The sequence below is a fragment of the Neolamprologus multifasciatus genome, chromosome 13, assembly GCF_963576455.1.
Source record: "Neolamprologus multifasciatus chromosome 13, fNeoMul1.2, whole genome shotgun sequence".
Taxonomy (NCBI): Eukaryota; Metazoa; Chordata; class Actinopteri; order Cichliformes; family Cichlidae; genus Neolamprologus; species Neolamprologus multifasciatus.
This window is the reverse complement of record NC_140451.1, coordinates 17,933,778-17,956,714: the sequence shown is the minus strand read 5'-3', so window position 1 is coordinate 17,956,714 and position 22,937 is coordinate 17,933,778. Positions and strand designations below refer to the sequence as shown.

At 39.7% G+C, this 22,937-nt stretch overlaps 3 protein-coding genes across 4 annotated transcripts in view; 2 read left to right on the top strand and 1 right to left on the bottom strand.

The window, feature by feature from the left end:
- Positions 1–6,757, top strand: part of hpse2 (heparanase 2) — a 51,248-nt gene extending 44,491 nt beyond the window's left edge. Inside the window, exons 10-12 of the mRNA XM_085182159.1 lie at positions 620–765; positions 2,942–3,088; positions 5,362–6,757. Of these exons, the coding sequence (XP_085038285.1) occupies positions 620–765; positions 2,942–3,088; positions 5,362–5,524 (456 nt within the window). The 3' untranslated portion in view covers positions 5,525–6,757. The remainder of the gene's footprint in view (positions 1–619; positions 766–2,941; positions 3,089–5,361) is intronic.
- Positions 6,758–11,737: 4,980 nt separating this feature from the next.
- On the top strand, positions 11,738–21,890 carry hps1 (HPS1 biogenesis of lysosomal organelles complex 3 subunit 1). Of its 2 annotated transcripts, XM_085182158.1 has the most exons (19): positions 11,738–12,097; positions 13,653–13,775; positions 13,864–14,055; positions 14,163–14,294; positions 14,718–14,860; positions 14,939–15,047; positions 15,160–15,320; positions 15,473–15,575; positions 15,666–15,750; positions 15,938–15,993; positions 16,083–16,250; positions 16,523–16,693; positions 16,900–16,976; positions 17,065–17,202; positions 17,356–17,421; positions 17,624–17,768; positions 19,175–19,288; positions 19,391–19,473; positions 19,549–21,890. In XM_085182158.1, exons 3-19 carry the CDS (start codon positions 13,939–13,941, stop codon positions 19,709–19,711), a joined length of 2,031 nt encoding a protein of 676 aa, XP_085038284.1. In that variant the 5' UTR covers positions 11,738–12,097; positions 13,653–13,775; positions 13,864–13,938; the 3' UTR covers positions 19,712–21,890. The 2 variants fall into 2 exon arrangements, with proteins under 2 accessions (XP_085038284.1, XP_085038283.1); XM_085182157.1 differs by lacking the exon at positions 13,653–13,775 and having other exon boundaries at positions 11,739–12,097.
- st3gal7 (ST3 beta-galactoside alpha-2,3-sialyltransferase 7) lies at positions 20,060–22,796 on the bottom strand. Its single transcript, XM_085182160.1, has 8 exons — positions 22,657–22,796; positions 22,266–22,431; positions 22,033–22,159; positions 21,607–21,944; positions 21,318–21,504; positions 21,037–21,177; positions 20,691–20,843; positions 20,060–20,602 (listed from the first exon to the last, which is right to left on the bottom strand). The coding sequence occupies exons 2-8, from the start codon at positions 22,421–22,423 to the stop codon at positions 20,432–20,434; spliced, it is 1,275 nt and encodes a 424-aa protein (XP_085038286.1). The 5' UTR covers positions 22,424–22,431; positions 22,657–22,796; the 3' UTR covers positions 20,060–20,431.
- Positions 22,797–22,937: the final 141 nt, after the last annotated feature.

Sequence of the window (22,937 nt, the reverse complement as noted above, 5' to 3'; positions counted from 1 at the left end):
AACTTAGTATGATGGACCACTCAACAATCAGAATGAATACAGCAATTCATGATAGAGCATAGTATTTTGTAAAAATGTCATATTTAAGAAGTGTCAAATCTAAACGAGTCAGCGGTTGTTAAATACAATGTGACAGTGTGCTCCAACTAGAAGTCCAGTATTCAGACTTGATGTTTTTGTGCACCACATCTGTCTTTACACACGTTAGCCACTTACCGACACATACTTAACTCTCACAGTTTGCGAAACCAAATCTGTTTCTACAATCACCAGGACATTTTATGGCTCGATTAAAAACAATAGAGATTTTGGAGCTGTTCTGTTTGAGGGGAATCCAGAGTTTCTCTCTTTTTTTTCTTTTTTTTTCTTTTTTTTTCTTTTTTTTTTTTTAATGAAATGTTTTCTTTTATTTTGCATGTAAAACGTCTTCTCCACTATTGCTTTTTACTGGTGTCTTTCAACTGTCACTACTGGAGCCCTGTCTTGAAAATTACAATGAGAATGAATTAACTAATGCAATCATAAAAATAATGCAAATTGTTGTCTCTGTGTGTGTGTGTGTGTGTGTGTGTGTGTGTGTGTGTATGTGTGTGTGTATGTGATGATATTTCATTTACAGGATTACTGGTTTTCTCTGGTGTTTAGACGTCTGGTTGGTCCCAAGGTTTTAGCTGTGCGAGTGGCTGGACTGCAGAGGAAGCCGCAACCAGGACGAGTCATACGAGACAAACTACGTATCTATGCCCACTGTACCAGCTATCAAAAGTATGTGCTTAACTACCTTGGATTAGTTTGTAACCTGTTCCAGTTTTTGGTTTTGTTTTTTGCTGCTGAATGCTCATAGACTTTTAGTAAAGTCTAGCAATACTTTCAGGAATGTCAGACAGAAAACAGATGACTGTAGTTTAAAGAACCCCCCCCCCCCCCCCCCCCCCCCCCCCCCCCCCCCCCCCCCCCCCCCCCCCCCCCCATGCCTCTCGCAAACACCTGAGGCTGGTGTCTGGTGAGGAAGAACAAAATCCCTAACTCCACCATTTGGCTTCCCATAAATAAGCAGACCATAGACACCCGCTCATTCACAGCTCAGAGACTATAAAACTTAACGGGTATCACTTATCAGGTGTGTGGGTTCTGTCTCCCTGTCGTCAAAGGGCTGCTGAAAGGTGTGCACAGACCTTTATCCCATGTCAGATTGGCTGGAGGGGGATATTTGAGGGGGAGGGACAATAAGGCAGTCTGTGCCGCGAGGAGATAAAGAGTGCCACCATGGCCTGTTCAAGGTTATCATTTAACCCAGGCCAGTGGCTGTCAGCACCAGGGTAGACTTACGGCCATACTCTAGACGGTGCTCATTTACAGGTGGAGCATCTCTTAGAAAAATATCGGAGCACGGCAAAGATAGAGGGTTGATAAATGTGCAAGAAATACTACAGAAGCGTGAGTTCTAGTGACACTCATGCAGATATTCTAAATAGTTTTCAACAAGTGTACTCACTCAGTCTCTTGGTATGTATTGTAAATTTAGGAGTAGAGAAATGCCCTCGGCATGTGGAGTCACTGAGCTAAACTCAAGATACCAATCAGCCCTAGACTCATATGTTCAGACAGTGAAGCACTAAAGCAGTCTGTCTCAAATCCAAAGCCACTTCAGTTGCCATTATTTCTGCTACTTTGTGGTTTTACACAGTCAGCCCTTAAGTAGGCAAACCATTGTAGTCTTGGTGGTTTGACAAAATTGTATTAGAGAGCAAAGAATATAAATGTGTCCAAGCAGTCTTTGCAGATTAAATATGACTTCCACTGCCCTTTTACCCCTTTTAGTGGTTTGAATGGCATTTTTTTTCACTTTCCAGCGATGCTCCAACATCAAACAGCATCAACACATGTTTATGTTCCTGGTTTGGATCTTTAAGAACCTCATCATTTTAAAGGTCTAAAAGGTTATTATCTCCTACTCCATCTAACCATCTGAACCATGGTCCACATTTCTGAGAAACAAGGCTGTAGGAGTTTAACACAGAGCCAGATATAATGTGTTCCCAGTAGGAGTACAGGACTATATCTCCTGGTAGATATATTAAACATTAACAGTCCTGCCGGGTTACTGAAATTGCTAAACCTGTGCACAAAAAACAAAGGTAAACATAAAACCAAAATCCAATATTGCTTTGAAGATATGAGATTTAGGAGGTGGTAACTGGGAGCGATGTCTACCAGACGGTGAACACCAAGGCTGACATGTGGTATTCACTAGAGCTGTGTTGTCTTTGTCCTCATATATGGGCTCTTATTAGATTTTATCATGTTTGTCTTATCTGTCTCACTGAGTTATTTACCTTTGACCAGTATTCCTATCAAATTGTGTCCCCAGTGTTTTGCTCTAAGGAGAGGGACTCAAAGACTGTTGTCTGTGTAACTCAAGAAGTGTTGCCCTTTGTGTTCACACCCCTCATTTGACCCTGGGCCAGACAGCGGCAGGTTTCAATACTGGATATTGTATAAGAGAAGCGGATTTCTGTATTAGATAGACTTTATTGGAATGATAAAGGCTTCAAAAGTGAAATGCAGTTTAATATGTTGATGCTAAATATAAAGTAGATGATGGGTTATAGGCTATAATAAAGAGTAACTTGCTATGTAAAGGAATTTCCTTTTTTTTTTTTTTGCCTGCTTTATCTTTCGAAAGCCTTTTGATCCAGATTAGATCAAGGAGTCGTGATTTTATTCCATTAATATATGGGATGCAAATATCAAAGATTTTCTTCTCTTTGTAGTCATCTTTAATTATAGAGAATTTTATTCAACATGGCAATGTAATATATAATGAATCCCCATTAACAGATGTGGAGAGGCAACGTTTTCTGTTGTGCCCTGATCTTTTTTTTCTAAATGTAAAAGAAAATTAATGAGGCAATGTCCATCTTTTTCTTTGTGACACTAGTCATAACTATGTCAGAGGATCCATAACGATCTACATCATCAACCTGCATCGATCGAGGAAGAAAATCAAATTGGCTGGAACGTTACGGAACAAGACTGTCCATCAGTACCTACTGCAGCCCTATGGCAATGATGGACTGCAAGCCAAGTTAGTATCTCTCTTGCTTCCTCTCTGTCTCTTACACATGTGCAGATATAAACTTAAACATGCACACGTACTTTAGGTAATTGTTTGCTATGTGAAACAGTTCTTTTCTATTTATTTATGTCACTCAAAGAAGAGAAATGTGCTGCTGAGAGACAGTTATTGCTCATATAAAACAGAACGAAAAGAATAAAATGCTGATTATTTGTACACTGCTTGAGTAAACCTTGGTTTGTAAAAGGAATTACTTTGTGCAAATGTCAGAAAAACACTGAAATGAAGAATAGGAAAATTATAATTTTATAAACAACTTTATGCCTCCAAACTTAATAGGGTGTTAAACATCAAAACTTCAAAGAGCAGCAGTGACTCAATTTACTTTTATGACCACAGTGTATAATTTATATGGAGCCAGCATGCTGAGTGAGTGCCACACCGCAAAACATGCAAATGTTCACTTAAATGCAATTACCTTTTCCTGTCTTTATCTGGATTAGAGTTAGGTGAAGACAAGTATTCTCATAAAGAATAATGTGTAACAATTAAAGCTAACTGAAAAATAAAACTTAAGTTTGTTCAGATGGTCATTGTCATTGCACTGCTTTAATTTGCCAGCTTAATTATTGAAGGAAATTTTCAGAGAGCACAGAGTCCTTTGCAAAGTTTTAATGTTTTAATGTCCTTTTTGAGTCTGTTTTTATAGCCTACAACAGATGTTTTAGCAGTCGATTTTTCATTTTATATACATTCCATTTGGCTACAATATATTTCACTTTATGTAACAAGGTAATATAATTCCCATTTCCTTAAAATGTCTCTTAAAATAAAAACTTTATGGTTTCAGTCTTTAACTCTCTCCCTTAATCCCCAGGCCTGTTATTCGGACTCAGACTTAAGACGCAAATCCTGAAATAACAGTCTAATGACCTAAGACTGTGTGTGTGCGTGTCTGTCTTTTTGTCATATGATACCCACATGCGGCCTTAATGAAAGCTCAGGCATGATCCTTCAATAACAGTGTAATGATGGAGGATGTTTTAGGTGTTAGAACAGGATCGCAAGGCAATTAATAGGAGAGCAAGCTAACGATGTGCCTGGCCTAAAGTGCTTTCATTTACCACATGGAGTGCAGGGAGATTTTTATGATGAATTTAGCAACAACAGATGTCTATAAATTGGTTTGAGTAGTGGAACTTTTTAAGTTTTCAGACCCATGTATGTTGAAGAAAGGCTTTGAGCAGTCCGGTTTGAATTACAACTTCTCATTAGTGAACATCATTTTATTTGATCTTTTCTTGAATTCAGTGTTCATGTAAAAGTCTTCAAACCACTGCCCTTTATTCCTTTATTATTGTGAACATTACAATCTCAGTGAAAACGTAGTCATAACAAGATAAAAAATAGTGTGGACAGACTGCATTTACATTAATAATAATTAGCATATTGTGTCCTGTATGGATAAAGAGAACCACTGTGAATTAAAAAAGTAAAGGTCATACTCAAACTGACAGTTATTTGGTTTAATGAAACTGGTGTTTGACTTTGTAAAATTGGATTTGTTCATGTAAGTAGATTTCTATGATCATGCCTAGTCAGGAGTCTTAAAAAAGAAAAAATAAATATTAATAGGTTTTACAGTAGTTGAAGATGTAGCAAGGGTTATTTTGATGAATGTGACAACCTAAATCATTACAATATAACACTTTAACAGTGTTAAAGTGTTATATTGTAGAAAATTATTTCAAATATATTAGGAGCATATTAGTTTTTGTAGCCTTATGAGATGAGATGATGAGAGATGATGAGATGAGATAGCCTTTATTTGTCAGTTGCAGGTCTTTTGCCCACAACCAATGTGGGCAAAAGACCACATCGGTTATGACTTTTATCACAGTGAGCAGCTGCAGTAAATGCTGCTAAAGCCAAATATTAGGGAATACAGATGACCCAAAATGTTAACAGAGAAATAAACTTGGGTTTGCTCTTGGTATTTTCCACTCAACATGTCAGTTTTCACACTTTGCAGTTTTTTAATTACAATAATGTAACAACAGCACCCCCTGCTGGCAGAATGATAGGCAAGATACAAGGCCCATGAAATAATGAAGATCCCGAGTCTTTTGTTGATAAAGTCTTACCATGGCCTACCAGTTTAATTTGTCAGAAGGCAGGAGAAGAAGTCTTGGAATATAAGACGGTCGGTAAGTTTGATTATGTGACTTAAGCATGTTGTAACTCACTGAGTTAACACACCGTATTTCTTCTTCTCTTTGCAGACATGTCCAGTTGAATGGGGAAAAGCTGGTCATGATGAACAATGAGACATTCCCAGAGCTGAAGCCCAAGACATTGAGGGCGGGACGGACAATAGCTATGCCTCCCATGACTATAGGTTTTTATGTTATCAAAAATATTAATGCTTACGCCTGTCGGAGATAACATTGATCCTTTATCCCCATGAAGTGTCATCTGATACCACACCACCAACACCAGTTTTACTCAGATTTTAAAGACTAGAATACCACTTTGTGAGAAACTTTTACAAAATGCTCAAGTACTCTTACAGACAAAACAATTCTCTGGATAACAAGCTTCCATCCGCACTGATATATATTTAAATGATCAAGCAGATTAAAAAAATAAACCCAAGCTTTCTAAGTCAAGACACACACGCACTGAAAACTTCCAATTGCTTTTTACCAGCAGTTCCTCAAATGCTACAAGACTGCAGTTGCAGAAATAAAAAAAACCCACAAATTTTTTAACCTTGTGTTAGAGAGTTTACACTTTTGAACGTTTATTTACAGCCTCTATTTCTAATCTTTGACCTACAGAATGAGAAGATTTACACAAATCACTTTCAGTATGACTTGATCCTTTTCACAGAGAGAAAACATACCATGGTGTGTTTCTTCTTGACCCCATGCTGTCTGTGTATGTTTGTGTATGCATGTGTTTTATTGATAAAGCTACTGATGTGTCTGTTGAGGGTGCCGCTCAAACCACACTTTTTTTTCCTCTGCCATATCAAATGGCTGAAAATTGCAAATCTCTTTTTTCCCCTCATTCTTTTTTGTGTGCATGCTTTGAGGATCTTTGTGCGCACTTCAGTTTAACTGCAGAATATAATAGCCAGGATATGTCACTAGCTGTTTTGCTGTGATGCGCAGATAATGTGAACCCATCATTCACATCACCTGGATCCACAGCTAAATCAGACTATAGATTTAAAAAAAAAAAAAATCAAATACAGATTTTTTTTTTCAGGTGCATTTTAGCACTTCTTACTCTTTTCTTTTCTTGATCTTTTGTTTTTAATCCTTTAATGCTGCTAGGTTTCTTTTGTACTAAATATACTATATATATATATTTTACAGTACATATTGTACAGGTTCACTGTCATATTATTAGAGTATGTATTGTACATAAAAAAGAGTGATAAAGTGTTTTAAGCTTGATATGTTTACTTATATTCAGTATACAACTAATTTATATTGCTTTGTCTTTATATTTCTATTATATAAGAGTTGTACCCCAGTTGTAAAGCAAAATCTATGCAAAAGAACAAAAAAGAACCTGTAGGAATGTACTCATTCAGTAACAGGGTGACCAACTGACATTGATTTAAAAAAATAAACACACACATGGTGGTGGGTCTAATTAAAAGGGGGGGGGGGGCAGCACACAAATCCAACTATCTTGCGATGGTTTACAGACTGTCATCTGCATTTTACTTCAAAATATTTTGACTAACTTATGCTGAAAAGTAAGACCGCGGTCAGTGAAAATGTCCCCTCGAGAGAGCTAGTCATGATGCCTTTTGAGCTTTAAACTGACACCATTAAGAACAATGATAAGCAAGTGCAGGTTAAGTGTCTAAACATGTAAAATATAAAGAATAATTATCCTCTGAATGTGTTTATAGTTAATGTAGAGATGTTCATATTTCATTTGGAGAGCATTATTTTATATATGTAAAGTGTGCCTATATTATTTTTTGGTAAAAAAAAAAAAGAAAAAAAAAGTTTACATTAATAATAAAGACCTAAAAATACCCAAGATCTTGAAAGCTTTCTTTCTTTATTTTCTTTTGTTAAAATTAGCAATTCATCACAGACTACACTAAAACAAAGAATGTAATCCTACTCAGATGTTAGTTTGTCTACAGGTCAGACTCCATAACCTTTGACTGTAAATTCATTATAGCATTAAAGAGAGGGGATTTGGGAGGAAGTTTTACGTCTGCACAAACAGCAAAGTCCCATCATGTGAAAGTGCACTGAAACCAGACTCCACAGCGGTTCTCGGGACATGACGGAGATCTGCAGGAGCACATGGTAACCAATAGAAAAAAGAAACAAAGAGATCGGAAGATATGATTTATACTTGCACAAGAGCGCAAAGCAAAGCAGAAATACCCTTGTACTGTGATCCCAATACAAAGGCATGGTATTAAAGTTTACCATCGTTTGTGCACTCACTCAATCAGCTCTTTATACACACACACACACACACACACAGAGAGACTGTTAGACTCTGTGGCCCCAGTTGTGGAAGCAGCTGGAGCAAGTCTTTGTAGCGGGAAGAGTGCTGTCTTGTCACTGCATGAGGCAGCTGCTGATGGGAAACATGAAGCCAGGATGAACTAAAAGTCCAGACCTTAGCTTGACCCAGACAGGCTAAACCTGAGCCACACTTGGCTCAGTGTGCGCTGATGCATAGACAACTGGAATCTGCTTGGTAGACTCGTATAGAAGGGAAATAAAGGACCATGGTTAAATGCCCGTCATCTAGGTTCCTTCGGGTTCTCCTACATAAGGAAAACTCCACTGAGCAAATTTGATCTTTCCTGACACGGAGTCGTTACCACTGGCACCCCTTCAAGAGCCTGATCCAAAGCATATACCTTGAATTAGATTTTGTGCCATTCATGCGAAATAGCTTCTTGCTTTCATGTAAGAAGCAGAAATGTTTGGTCTGAGAAATGAACTTCAGGAACAGCCTCCTTTCACATGTGATTTATTTTAAACAGCCCGGCATTGTTGACATGTAAGAATCAAACCAGACTCGTTAACACCTGGCCCATTTCATCTTTGATCTTTGAAGAGAAAATTTTATTCATTATACTGTGTTGGCCACACATATATACAGGGTTAGATGAAAACATGCTTTATTTTCAAAGTAAAGTCAGAGACAGAGCAGACATACTAAAGTTGAATAAGATAAGTCAATTAAATTGGGCAGTACGCTCCAGAAAATTGCTTTAAATTTCAGTTGCCAGTGCGGGTTAGAAATATTCTTACATCAGCTACCTGTTGATATGGATCAGAAAATAAAACTGCATGCCTTTCTGATGAAAAGCATGTTGAATTTGTTAACTACCCGCAGTACCTCTGCCCTGAAAGTAATGGTTAAGCAATAATTGACCGAAGCAATGGGAACAGTGAACTTAGTGAACTTCCTAAGACTCAGAACAGGATCTTATCAACCTGAATGGGTTGAAATGGTTTTGTTTGGCAAACTCTGGTTCATATAAACCCGTGCTTTGCGACAATAACGGCTGAACATCAAATCCTCCGACAAAATCAAATTCTGTTGTGGTTTAGGAGGACTGTATGGTGTCCAGCCACTTCTGCGTGACAGTCTCTCCTTAGCCGAGGTAACTGCTACCCAGGCCCACCTAACACTGTTTATACTCCATGATCCATTTTGAGACATGCAAGGCCCTCTTGCCCTGTTAGCAAACACTGAGGATTTCTAGATGTTTACTCTGTATATACAGGATACAGCTTAAATAAGACTTCTGTGGATGCCGGATCCCTAGAAAACTGATGGACCAGATTAGATTTTGGCCCGCAACAATGAAGTTTTGGCATTTTGAACCATTTTGAGCTAAGCAAGGTTAATAAAACATAAATATTTATCCTACTATGGTTCTTTGCTCCACTCAGCAGCCAAGCATACAAACAGTGCCGAATATTATGATATAACACAGATTTGCTGAAGACCTTTCTCTGAAAAACATAATGATATTTGTTGAATATGTTTTTATATGGAAGATGTGTGTAATATGTTGTTTACTGCAAAGGTTTTAGGCACCAAAAAATCAACATGCTTTCATAAATATAACCACATTGGTTTATTTTGTTTAGGTCGTACAATATGGATCAAACAGAATACTCAAGTCAACATTTTGTGAAACCAACTTTGCATTCAGCCTAGGTTTTCCAGGTTGTTCAAAGCACCTCCAAGAACTTGAAACTGTTCTTGTGCAGATTTAAGCTGTTCCTACAGTCTCTGTAGGAACAGTTACTCACACTGACCCAATGGCATTGGCCCCAAAGTCAAACTGACCCAGTGGCCTGTAAAATTAACTCAGTCCAGAAAAGATGCCTTTCCTTTTTTGGAAAATGTTTGTTAAAAACACTCAGTCACGCTATAGGTCTATTTGTCTTTATTCTCACTGGCACTAAGATCTAGTAAATGTCAATTCTGTGGTAACTCGCTCTCCCAAAGTGGCGCTCTTGCATGAGTGAAAACCTGATCTAAAGATTAAGACAACAAAGTGTCTGTCCCAGGACTTTTTGTGCCTACTGTGATAAATGGGTGGATGTTCACTGTGTTTTCATGCTTCAGAATCAGTTTTGGACCAAGTAGAACATTAATCTGTTCATCCATCATTCCATTGACTTTCTTCCACTTCTCCAATTCCAGGTCACAGGGAGGCTCAAACCTATGCCAGCTGTCATTGGGTGAGACACTGGGTACACCCTGGACAAGTCACCAGTGTATCGCAGGGCTAACACAGAGAGACAAACAACCATTCATGCTCATATTCATGCCTATGACCAATTTAGAGTCACCAATTAACCTGAGAAACATGCTTTTGTGGGAGTGCCACCCAAGCCAGCAGGCCACCTCCTAAAATCTTTGCTCAGCATGCAGAGTAAGATCCATGTATATAGCTTGTTATTTTAGCCATTTATCAAAAAACGTCACATTACCACTATAGAAGGATGAGATTCAAAAATGCAGACTTTTGGTTTAATTCAAAAGGTTTTAAGGTTTCCTCAATAACCTTTGAAGAACAGCAGCAATTTTGATACCCAGTCCCTGGTTTTTAGGGACTCATGAGCAATTTGGCAAATTAATATAATATTAAATAAAAAGCTCCACATTTTTTCATGTGACAGAGTTTTTATATCGACTGTCCTTCCTGACACAACACCAAAATTATTTCTGTCTCCTCCAGGGATTGAACTGGAGGTCTTTTGGTTGCAAACCACTACACTTTGAAGTCACGTAACATAATATGAAATATAAAGCTACTTTACTTAGATAAAAAACATTTTGTGACTGTGTGCAGTGTGGAATCTATGTTTTTTATGAGACTTTGCCTTTTTAAGTTGTTGTTTGTTTCTGGGGTCTCCAGGCTTTGACTTCAGGTAGCAAAATGCAGCTTAAAATGGTCAAGATCAAGAATATTGATTAATATTCCACTTCCTGACCTTCAAAAACTCGTGTGATGCCGTCGCTGTTTGTTTCAGATCTGTGCTCTAACGCACTGCTGCATTTGACTAAATCTGAGCACAAAGTTTAGAATTTATCAGGCTGCTTCTCTTTTCTGTCAATAAACACTTATTACACCGTGTGTTTAACAGGTGCTTTCCCCTTCACACCATTAAAGAGAAAACATCATCAACAAAGGTGGTGGAAGTCTAACTTCCGGAGGAGGGGAGAAAAAGTCTTAAAACATTTTGGGCAATGAAAGCACTCTTTTTAGATTTTTTTATAAATATGTTTTTACGGGTGACTTTATACATGCAACTGTGACACCAAAGTGACCACTTAAATTAAAGAAAGCTTTAGTGACAACGCTTCAAAATAAGTGTCTAAATAAGTGCTTTTGGATATTTCAGGATGGCTGTCAAGTGGCAAGACTTGGTTCTACAACGGCTTTGTACATGTACACATTTATCTGTCTATCCAGATGAAATGTTGAATAGCTTTTTAGGTATGAAAAGCCTAATCTGGCTTTTCTAGGCTGAGCTCTGATTCGCACATTATAGTGAATGAACTGAAAGGGGGAGTGTTCTTAAACTGGGTAGATGTTGTAAAAGCTTTTCTCTTTACCATGGAAAAAGCATCCTGCTATCATCCAACAATGTTGTCTTGCATGGGTGTCCAGAACGGGTTAGGGTTTGCAGTAGAACTACCTGTTTCTCTTGCATTCACTCCTCCTAGGATTCCATTTGGTGGACAGCAACAGCTCCCAAATGCGAAAGTCTGACTTGGAATAAACACCAGGCCTTTTGCAGTATTAATCACATAAATGTAAATTTTATACATCTGCCAAACACTGTGACTCCCCCCCGCCCCCCCCCACACACACACACTACAATATAATACATCCAATTTATTCATTTCAATATTTTTTCCTCTGTACACCGCAAAGATTTGCCATTTTCTCAGTAGCTTCCATACAAATTCCGAAGCTTTACTACAACAGGCAAACAGATTTGCACTAAATGTCAAACCAAGATTTTTTTTAAAAAGCGGGCACGAGTACGCTACTAATCTCAGTCTCAATCATGCAGCTGCATGCCACAAATACCAGCTATTATACAGCATAGCTCTCCTAGTCATGTGGGTCACTTTATGCACCAGCACATGACTTTTTCCTGCCTCACTGATCATCGGGCTCCCCGAGGGGTAATCCACTTCGAGGAGCTTCCACTTAACACGAGCTCCTTAGCAGCAGCAGTCTGGCGGGCGCTTCTCCTCGATAGTTTGACAGCTCCAGCTCTTTTCACACCAGCAAACTTCCTGCCTGAAGTCACATGACTGAACGCTGGCGTGGGGCTGCAGCGCGGAAGGAAGAAGGCAGCTTGGGTTGAAACTGTAACCCGCTATGAAAACGTCCCCAAACGGCCCGGAAAACTGAGGAGGGCTGATTGATAGGACAACGGAGGCACTGGACTGGGATGCTGGAGTTATCCGGCGCAGAAAAGTGTGAGTGATTTGCGGTGACACGAGTTGTAACTTTGGTCACTACGTTTGTGGATCAGCAGACTGTGTATGGAGGAAGTTAAACGTTTTGTAAAAGAGCGAAGGCTTTTAGTAAAACACGGGATGTGAATGCACGGATCGGAGCTCCATGAAAAAAGATAAGCTGCTCATGGTTACATCAGGTGTTTCTGACTGCACATTTTTAGTCTATGGGTTTGCAAAAGATTTCCAAATCAAATTTTTCTGCCTTTTTCACAACTTTTGCCCAACTGGCTATCATGAGATATTAATTAAATATGCGTTAGATGTACAAAAACCAGCCAAAACATAAAAAGAAAGAGAAGAAATGATTGTTGTGTTTCAAAGCTCTGAGCCCCTAAGGATCCTTTCTGTTTCAGAGCTGGTGTTACCCCATCTGTACACTCACTGTGTTGCTCTCACCACAATTACAAACATTATTTAAATCTTTTGTTGAGGAGAAGGACCTTCGTGAACAAGGGTGGACATTTAGGTATTTCTACTCCCGATCTTACTTTTTTCCTGCCTCTGAGCCTGGATATCGTCATTAATATACTATCAGAGTCTACCTACTTTAGGCCAGGAAGCAACAGAGCCTAGGAGAAGGCTTATTTCCTTGCTTTCGGTTACTCCTGTGGCAAATATATTCACAATAATAATACTGTTACAATGACTCAGTGTCACTGACCTCATTGCTAGTCATGATCTTTATACCAAAGATGCTACAGAGATACATTCATTTCTGTACCTATAATCTATAATGATTTTTTTTTTAAACAAGTATCCCTATCTCCTAATAATATAGGATTTTTAGGTGGTTACAAATAGCAATATTTATTTATTTAAAAATCTGATATATAGGTCGATTTTTTTTTCAGCCCCATGAAACAGTCCTGTTTTTCAAAATAAGCGTCATGACCCAGACCGACTAACTTCATATTCCTCTGTATTACAATGGAGGCTTTGCTCTTTATTTAACTATTTCCACATTGAATTGTGGTATTGAAGCTCCATTTACTAAGATTTTTCACTTGATGATGGCTTTTGCATTGACGATGCCTTCTTTATTCACACACATGCTTAACTAAGGGTGAATACACTCAGAGTTGAGTGAACTACCTGATCAAGTTTTCTGTAATGGGAAACGCACCATGGTTGAAGGGTGTTTCGGGTATTACAATGCCGACATCGATATACTTGCTAATGGCTAATATCGGCCCCACCAATATATAAGTCAGGGTCTATTTGGCAACCTTTTCATAAGTCACTAGTTCTCCAACATTTTCTATTACAGTCATCAACAATATAAGAATATATCATTCATTTTGCTCTATATTCTTGCCACCTGGTTGTCCACACCTACCTGCAGTGGCTTTAAGCCCCATCAGGAGGCCAGTCCTGCACACTGAGAACTGCTTCTGTAAGCTAATCAAATATAAATGCATGCTTACACAGACATTCGTTTCTTTAGGGGAGCTTTCAGATCAATACTTATGAAAAAATGATGTGATCTTTCTTTTTTCGTTTTTTTTTTTTTTAGACTTCTCAAACTTGTGCTCTAAATGCTGGAACAATAAAATGGCAATCTGAGGACCGTTTAATCGTGTTTCAAAATTTTAACATCTTCCTTGTGGGCATGCCTTAGCTGTGTGAATAGTATCAAGTCAGTCCTTTGTGCTTCACAAAATTCCTCCCCGGACTCTGTTTTATGTCTTTCACCTCAGTACTTTTAACATTTTTTTTTTTTACAGCCTAATGCGTGTGGAGAAGTTGGAGTAAAATAGGACACCGCATTAAAACAGGACAGGAACGCATCTGTAGTCCAGATGAAGTGCTTGCTGATAGCAAGTGAGAGTGCTGAAATGCTCTTCTACTGGACTGACTTGGAATTTCAGCAGAATATCCAGGAACAGTATGGAGCGTCTCAAGAGGAAGGCCACGGGGTAAAGTTGAAGAAAGCTGTATTCAGCAGACACTCTGCATGTGCTTTTGAACTTGTTTCCTGTATGTGTTAAAATGAGTTGATCGTTTGCTTTTTTTTCTCTCCCAGTTTCCGGCCTTTGAGGACAGCATCAGCACTCTGTTTGCTCCCATCATCATCTCCTTCAGCACCATGGTGACAGAGGCTGACAGCTACACATCTTTCACGACAGAAAACAACCACATCTACGTACTGCACCAGGTAGCACCCGCCATACACAGAAAAAACTGTCTTCATCCCTTGCACAAGTTCCTAAATTATCTAAAAATTGTGCTATGACTCTAATTTCTCTTGACCTTGTTTGAAGATTTCTGATCTGTAAAGCAATCAGGCTTCAGTAACAGCACCTAAATGCAGGCCTTTGTCTCTGTGAAGCAGCATGTTTTATCACGTGAGTCTTGTTAAGGCTTTATCCTCCTGCCGCGCATGATGCAGTTATCGAGTCCAAGCACTTGACATGTTTCAGGTCCACTCAGCGTCAGCAGCCTTTTAGCTCTTTCTTGTGTAAACCCTTTATCGCTTAAAGAAATCAAAGAGCAGAAGACAACCGCCTTCACTTTATTTTCCAGCTCATTCATTCGCTTGGGGCAAAACCACATTTATTAGGGTATTTTGTGTCTACAGTTTGATGAGTGCCTGTACATTGCTGTGAATGGAGACGGCGAGGAAAAGGAGGAGGATCTAAGGAGGAAAATCTACGTGATGAATAAGATGATTGAAGTTTTGTTTGGCATGGTGACCCTCAGTGGGAACCTCCTCAGGAAAGAGTAAGACATTTTGTCTGTTTATCATTGGCTTTTAATACAGCATGAGGTTTAGTATGAGCATATGTTGCTTGTCACCAGACTGCGCGCCCGGGACACGGAGCAAAGGCTGAGACTGTGGAAGCATCTCCAGAGTCTGCTGGAGACCTACAGCCACCTCCGAGAGAATGATCAGAGCTTCTTAGTGGAGGTGTGGTTCTTTCTCACTTAGTACAGATTAGAAAATAGACTTTTTCTTTCTTTTTTTAAAAAAAAACCCTCTTTAATATCTTGTTTAAAAATCACCATCATCACTCTGTTAGGCGGTGGAGAGGCTGATCCACCCCACACTGTGTGAGCAGTGCATCGAATTCCTGGAGCGCCGTTTGGTTCAGCAGATCAACAGCAGCATAGAGAGAGGAGGAGAGGAGGTGCTGCATGCCTTCATCCTGGTTCACACCAAACTGCTCGCTTTCTACTCCAGGTACAGATGTTTCTATAAACCTGTCACATTATTTTTATAGCTTACACCCTTCCTCGTATATCACCCGTACTTACAGTTCATATACTCATCCTACCTTTTTTACTTTTTATAATTCGACATGGTAATGGCTACAACCATCTATTTCTTTCTAGTCGCAATGCAAGTATACTCAGCACCTCAGACCTCCTGGCCCTCATCATCATGGCACAGAATATGTATCCTAGCAACGTGGATGTGGATGACCCAAGTCCAGAGGTACAAAGTGGTGACAGCCTCTCAAACAGCACCGACAAAGCATGTTGTTACTGAGTGTTTATTCTCTCTTTCTGTGCACTTTGCCTGAAGGATATTGATAGTACATCTGGTTCTGGCCATGAAAGTTTTTACACCCCAGAGCCCTCACCTACAGACAAAGATTCAAGCAGTTCAGGTGGGTTGTTGAGTAGAGCTTTTGTGTTCAGATCATCAAACAGATTTTAACAGACAAGGATAAAACCGAGTAGATACAAAATGCAGATTCCTACGTCTCAAACTGTATCTGTGACCAGATTAAGTCATGTTAAGTGTGCAGAGCATGTTCCTCGTCATTTGTTTCTTTATTTTGTACGCATCACCAGAAAAGCCAGTGAGGGGAAGCACTCCTGTGTTTGAGTTTGTAGACCCGGACATCCAGGTGAGAATACATTTGTAAACAAAGTAAACAGCTTTCTGTTTGTGTGTTACCCTGACACAGTGTGACTTTAAAAAAAACGCTGTATTCAGATGGCAGAGGACAGCTTGAGTACTCTAGAAGTTTGTCCACCTGATCCAGCAACCCCTCACAAAGTCTTCTTAGAGGTCTCGCAAAAAGATGGCCTCTATCCCATGATGCCTCACTCCATGTACTGTCTCCCACTGTGGCCTGGCATCACACTAGTGCTGCTAACTAAGGTTTGTGAATACCGACAAGCAAACAATGTGTGTATCAGTGACTCCATATGAAGTCGCGTACAGTCTATATGTGCAGTAATTTGCTTGTTTACAGTATGTGCGCACAGACATATTGTGGTTTTGTGGCCAGTAGGGGGAGTCTTTTTGACTTATTTGGAGATACATTTATTTAACCTCTGTGCCATGAAGCGTTCACAGCATCTAAATATATTTTTGCTCAGTTGTTTAAACAGTTCATTTTTTTTTATATTGATCTGTGTCGTCTGTGTCAGTTTCCACACAGTGGAGTAGCCATGTCTGTGTATACATTTTGGGAAGCCTTCGCCAAACTGGAGAAGCGCTTAAATGAAGGCCAAGGAGGTTCCACAAGAGGCCAGCCTATGCATGAAGTGCGCAGCAAGCTGGATAAATTCCTTAAAACCTTGGCACTGAATGGGATACAGGTTTGTTTTTGTGTGTTGGGTGGCTGTATTCTTCTACACTTCCTCAGCACCCGTCTGCCTTTGCCACAAACACCCAAGTCAAAAAATTGACTTTAAAAACTAATTCCTTTAATCCTCATTTGTTATCACAGAAACACAGAATGTTTGCACATGATCCAATCAAATCTTTTTCTTTCTTTTTTTTTGTCTTTTCTTCTTCTAACCAGTCCTCACAGTTGCAAAATGTCTGGACCGAATTCAAAAACCGGGCCTTCTCCAGAGGAGGGCCTGGGTTCAGCAGAGAGTAAGTCTCTTACTGCCCTCTGCTGGCCAAATGACAGCAAGACAGTTTGATGACCCTGTGAGGCTTTAAATGTCTGTTTATGTTGCAGTCTTATCCCGTGGTGCAAGCACATGAAGACCCAACTGTGTGGCATATACCGACAGTGTTTTCTGTATGACTCTGGACCAGACGACACTCCTCGTCGTCTCTCCCCTGGCCTGCAAGAACGGGCCCAGACCATGGTGCAGTGGGTGTCTGTCAGCTACTATTTTCGTTGTTATATTTTAAGTTTGCCAACTTGACTTCATTTTTTTATTTTGACACTGTGCAACCTCGTCCTTCATTGTTTTCTCTGTATCCTCTTTGTCTTCCTATCTTCGTCTTTGTCTCACTCTCTAAGGGAGAAACTGATGGACTGGAAGGACTTCCTGTTAGTGAAAAGCAAGAGGAACATCACCATGGTCTCATATCCTCTCAGCGCAGCAACTCTGTGATGTCCTGTTTTGTCTAATTTCTCTGCAGTTGTTTTCTACAAAGCAGAATTTGTAATATTTGTAAAAGTATATTTTGTATTTTTATGGTTTTTAACAACATCCATACACTTAAAAAACCCAAAAAACAAACCCATTGTTATGCTGAGCGTATTAATCTTAACTGATTAATCTCACTTACCTGGAGGATTTCCCAGGCCTCGTCCATTTTATCTGTGTGGACCGATCAAGCGGACAAATGATAGCGCCATCACTCAGCATCACAGAGCGGACCACGTCTGAGCTGGGGAAGGGACCAGTGGCTCAGTATATCAAAAACAAGGTCACTAAAACTAGAACTACATCTTATTTGTTTTGCGGTAAAGTATAGAAGTCAACAGCCCCCTCGTCATTTCTTTCTATTTTGCTGGGAAAATGGGAAATGGGTTAATTGATTTATTGGAATGTGTCCAAACATAGATGGAAATAGAGTATATCAAGCATCTTTATTCTTCAACACAGCCTGAATGTTCCTAAGCAAGCTTTTAAGTAGTCCTCAGGAATAATTCTCCAGGCTTCTCGATGGACATCCAAAGCTTTTCTTTGGCTGCCTTTCTCCTCTTTGCTGTCAAGATGATCCAGCAATAATGTTGAGGTCTCAACTCTGGGGAGGCCAGTCCATGGCTAACAGTGTTCCACTGGGTTTTTACCCAGTTATGCTTTTGCTGTGTGTTTGGGATCATTGTCATGCTGAAAATTGAAGGTGTTGGCAATCAGATGGTATTTCATGGTGGATCAAAATCTGACAGTACTGTCTGTGTTCATAGCTCAGTCAGTTTTGACACAATCCCATGACAGAGCCTCCACTGTCTTTTACAGATAACTGTAGACACTCGACTGTTCTACTCGTCTCATCTGTGTGATGATTATTTGAACAAAAAATGTCAAATTTGAATTTCTCACTCCATAAGATCTGTTGCACTACTTCAGTCAATTTGTCTCTTCAATGAACAGTAGACCTAATGGTCAGATGCATTTCTCAGTTGCTGTGTCAGGTCTTTGCAGGAATGTTTTCCATTTCTTAAGGGTATGACTTTAACATACTGTTCATCTGCTGTGTTTTAGGCCTGCCATTTCTTTTTTGGCCTTCACTTGTTCAGTTTTCAGTTACATTTTTAAGCATATGACAAGTTTTTAGCTAATAGCTTTTTGGGAATCACATTGTTGGTTCAAAAATACTATTTTATGTCTGTCAAGATATGTCATCTTTGGCATTTTTCCTAGACTTAACTAAAGAAATGTCAGCAAACTGTGTGTTTGTGGAACAGGCTGCTAGTAACAAAGTGCCAAAGGATACTATTTTCTTCTACTAAATTAGATACTAAATTCTTCTTTTGTGTTAGGTGCCTTTTTTTACTCTGCAAATGGTCAGGTGCAAGGACTGGACTGAAAATTGGTGAAAAGGCAGGCAATATCAAAAAAAAGCTTTGAAAGACCTTCAGAAAGCCTGGAGACCTATTACTCAAAAAATGACAAAGTCTGACTTCTTGGAAGTCAAACATGTACAGATAGTTTTGTTTTATGTGTGGTGGTAAGTTTATGTGTCGACTGTTTCCTAGTGTTTGTGATAAATTAGGCCAGCTATCTGTAGCCTCATGTTCATCGTACATTAGGCTGTGCATAACACAGCGTGTGGATAATCACAGTATGCATATTTTTGTCATTTCTTTTTTCTAATCCATACTGAAGATGTGGAGCCTGGTCAGCACAACACGGCACTATCTTCAGAAGGGTTACTCCACTCTAACATTACGTGATGGAGATTTCTACTTCTGCTACTTTCTCTGGTTTGAAAATGAAACTGTAAGTCACTGCTGTACTTTGTTCTGTTATCCATAAAAACAAATTTAACTGCCTGAAACAGCAAAAAAGCCTATAATTCAATTTGTATACCTCTTCAATCAGGGTTTCAAGTTGGAGGCAAAAGACATACCCATCATGCCCGATGACTCCGCCCCTATCGGGGTGCTTGCTCACAATTACTACAGGTAACCAACCTGGTGTGATAGAAATATTTTTCTTTAATTTGTTTTCCTGACTAAACAAAGTGATGCATGTTGCAGGAAGCTGCTTCGGTACTATAGTAAGAATCACCCGGGCGAGACAGTGAAATGCTACGAGCTCCTAACAGTTCACCTGGGAGTCATCCCCACTGAGATCATCCTCCAGCACTGCAGGCAGCTGGCAAGCAAATTATGGGAGCCCTCACGCAACCCACTGCTGTAGACAGACCCACACTCTCACAGTGGGTCAGAGTAGCCAAGAACAAAAAAAAACAACTCTTATTTTACATGTTGTGTTCTGCATCTGTTTCATTGTCAGTGTATTTTTGTATTGTGTTTAAAATCCTAAGACCCAAAATTATTTATTGAAAGCACTTTGATTTCTGATTAGATAAATCAACCCCCCCTGTGCACTGTACACACCTCGTCTTTTATGAAGCATGTTCCACTTCCTAATTTTTGGGTATTTTAATATGTTCTTAAAAATATGTTTTTGACTTATTTATTATTAATCTAAATATTTGTATCATTTTACTGAGATATTTTTTTTCTTTTTAAAATTTGTGGCTGATTTTTGTTGTTATTGTTGTTGTTTTTAAGAAATGCAGCTATTGTCCCTTTTTTTGCCTTTACTAATGGCAGCGTAATAAGATGTATGAAGGAAACAATAGTAATAGTAATTATGGTTTGTCTGTCTTAATAAACGATAAATAATTTTTGAGAAAAAACAATCAGTAGTCTCACATTCTTATGTTTTATGTTTATTAAATTGTTGTAAACTCAGTTGAAATAGTACAGTGTGAACCTAGACCATCACGTTTCTGTGTGGTAGCACAATTTAGCTTCTATCACAATTACAGAACAGGATCCAGTGATTTAACATGTTCATTGAATTGTAATGAGAAAAATTAGCCACTTGGAGTTAAATGTGCTCAGCAATCAGTTAACCACATGATGCTGTGAGCCTTTTAGAATCAGTCTGCAGTGTGTAGAGTTCTTCAGTTCTGTATATCACCAATCTTTGACTCATACCCCCTCCTGTTAGGTCAGTCACTACTCCTGCAGCCACCAGGTCCTTCAAGAAGAGTTTTTCAGCAGTTACATCATGCACCACCTGGATATAATCATAGGGGGAAAAATGAGTCGAAGCATGAAGCTCAGACGCCTCCTTGCCGCTGCTTTGATCATTAAGCTAAACTTACTTGAGACTTCATTGTGTCCATGCGTATGGCCTCATAATAATGAAGCCTGGCCTCGGGGTGCTGCATGTCATACCCAAACCCAGCCAGACTCACCTGGTCGCAGAGCTGCAAAGCCATCACCACTCCAGTGGCACCAATTGTTGGCAATATGTTCTTGGGGAGGAAAAAAAACGACCCGTGACGTAGTTTGCAACATAAGAGTTCAGTCTCTTCCGTTTCGTTAAAATTACTCAACATGATAGCAAAAGCCCTCCTAATGGCTGTGAGTTTATGATTTTAAGTGAAAGTAATTTTGTTATTTGCACAGTCATTAATGTCCACAGATTATTCATTCATAGAAACTCACATTTCTCTGGTTCAGTTCATATTTCTCTATAACTTGGCCCATCTTGTGAATAATCTCTGGGTGGACGATCTTGAAGCTCTCTGGTGTCAGGGGGATATGATCCACAACTTCCTTCCAGAACCACATTTTGGACCAGAAGCTCTATTGAAAAATAACAAATAAAAGGAGATATAGGGTGTATATGTATAGTATAGTGCCATTGCTACATGACTTTCTGTGATGCTTGTGTGTGCAATATGCCCTTTCCGTGTGCAGTGGAGGATCTTGTGATGTGGCCTTACCAGAGGTTGTTTGGTGATGACAGAAGTAAGCCAGTCTAAATCTAGGCTCTTAAAGACCACCACAGCAAATATGCTAGTCTTTCTGTACTCGTTTGAGGAGTGAGGTGCTCCCTCTGGGTACGTCAGGCGAATGGTTGTCCTCGAACCAACATCTCTCTCAAAGCCGTGCACCGGAGCATTATTCAGCCTGGTAACACAGATGGAGCCTGTGAGATGACGACCATCACAACGATTTAAAAATAGGCGCCACAGTCTGTCTTTGGTGTCCACTTGACACAGGAATGCATACCTGATAATGATGTCATACTGATCTATATGTGATCCAAGATGGCTCCCATGAAGAATCCCTCCACTACCCACCACCACGCATCGCGTGCAGCTGCCTTCTCTCTTCAATGATGGAGGCAGGCCAGGTTGAGGCAGAGTGGCGAGCGCTACAGCGAGATGCTGTTCGATGCCCTGAAACCCAAGAGGAGGAGACAGACTCCATGGCTCACGCCTCTCCTGCTGTATAAACACGGGGATGTCTTGGAGGCCAACAGGACAAGACAGGTGCTTGAGGTGGTTTAGACACCAGCGAGGCAGACAAGGTCCTGCCAGCAGAGAGGCTGACCGATTTAGTACAGCCTGAACAGAGGGAAAAACATTTAAGCTGAAAGAAAGGGAAAGAAACCATCTCAAATGCTTGCCAAGATGTACAAAGATGCATCCGTACCATATCTTTGGGTTGTTGATAGTCGTCTCTGATAGCTGCCACCTTGTCCGAGGGGAGATAAGCAGGAATCAGAATAGCCAAATAACATCCGATCAGCAGCATCAGGCTAAAGAAAAGGTTCTCCTCTCTTTACAGCAGATTGTTTGTTTTTAATGCAACAAAATATAGTGTTAGTTATAAATAGCACAGATAATAGCCCACAAAGGAAATGCAGTACTAAAGATGTGCTGCACCTGTTGAGAAAAACATCTCTGGAGTCAGTCTTTGGGACCACTTTCTTCCTGTGAAAGGGTGGTCTTCGGGTTGCCGCTTCTGCGGCCTCAGGCAGCTGCTGAGAGCTGTTGTCCAGGTCTGCTACACTCAAGCGATTCAGCGTTACCATGGCGCTCATACTTTCACCTGAAACACACACAGTGCTGAACTCACGGCAGTGAACATAGTCTCCACTTTATAACAGCAACATCACGAACTAAACTCTTTCTATGGCAGATACAAACCTCTGTAATTATAGACATTAGAGTAAATTTAACTGAAAAATGTGAGCTTACACTCTTTTAAAATGGTTTTTACACAGTAAAAGCCAAGATCAACATCAATTTGAGTAATATAAGCAACAGTACTCACAGCCAGGATGATAAAAGACAAGCTGATTGTTAACTGTGTCCTTGCCTGAGCTCCATGGGTGAGAGGAGAGGAGAAAAACATAACAACATCTATTGTTATGTTCTGCTAAAATGGCTGCTGCTGCTTCCTATCTGTCTGAACTCTGTCACTTCCTTCAGAGTCACTGGTTAAACATTAACATGTCACTCATTTGCAAACATTTCTGTCTGAGTGGGACCAAGTGAGTGTGTGTGTGTCTATACAATTAAAATCTGCACAAACACATCATGTGAAAGGGGGGA

What these genes read in the sequence shown, in the direction of transcription:
- hps1 (XM_085182158.1), top strand. Translation starts at nt 13,939, where the DNA reads ATGAAGTGCTTGCTGATAGCAAGTGAGAGTGCTGAAATGCTCTTCTAC. An exon ending in TTGTAGACCCGGACATCCAG is followed by an intron (nt 15,994 to 16,082) that starts GTGAGAATACAT and finishes CGCTGTATTCAG; the next exon opens with ATGGCAGAGGACAGCTTGAG. An exon ending in TGGCACTGAATGGGATACAG is followed by an intron (nt 16,694 to 16,899) that starts GTTTGTTTTTGT and finishes TCTTCTAACCAG; the next exon opens with TCCTCACAGTTGCAAAATGT.
- st3gal7 (XM_085182160.1), bottom strand. Translation starts at nt 22,423, where the DNA reads ATGAGCGCCATGGTAACGCTGAATCGCTTGAGTGTAGCAGACCTGGAC. An exon ending in AGAGATGTTTTTCTCAACAG is followed by an intron (nt 22,160 to 22,265) that starts GTGCAGCACATC and finishes TCTGCTGTAAAG; the next exon opens with AGAGGAGAACCTTTTCTTTA. An exon ending in ATCAACAACCCAAAGATATG is followed by an intron (nt 21,945 to 22,032) that starts GTACGGATGCAT and finishes CCCTCTGTTCAG; the next exon opens with GCTGTACTAAATCGGTCAGC.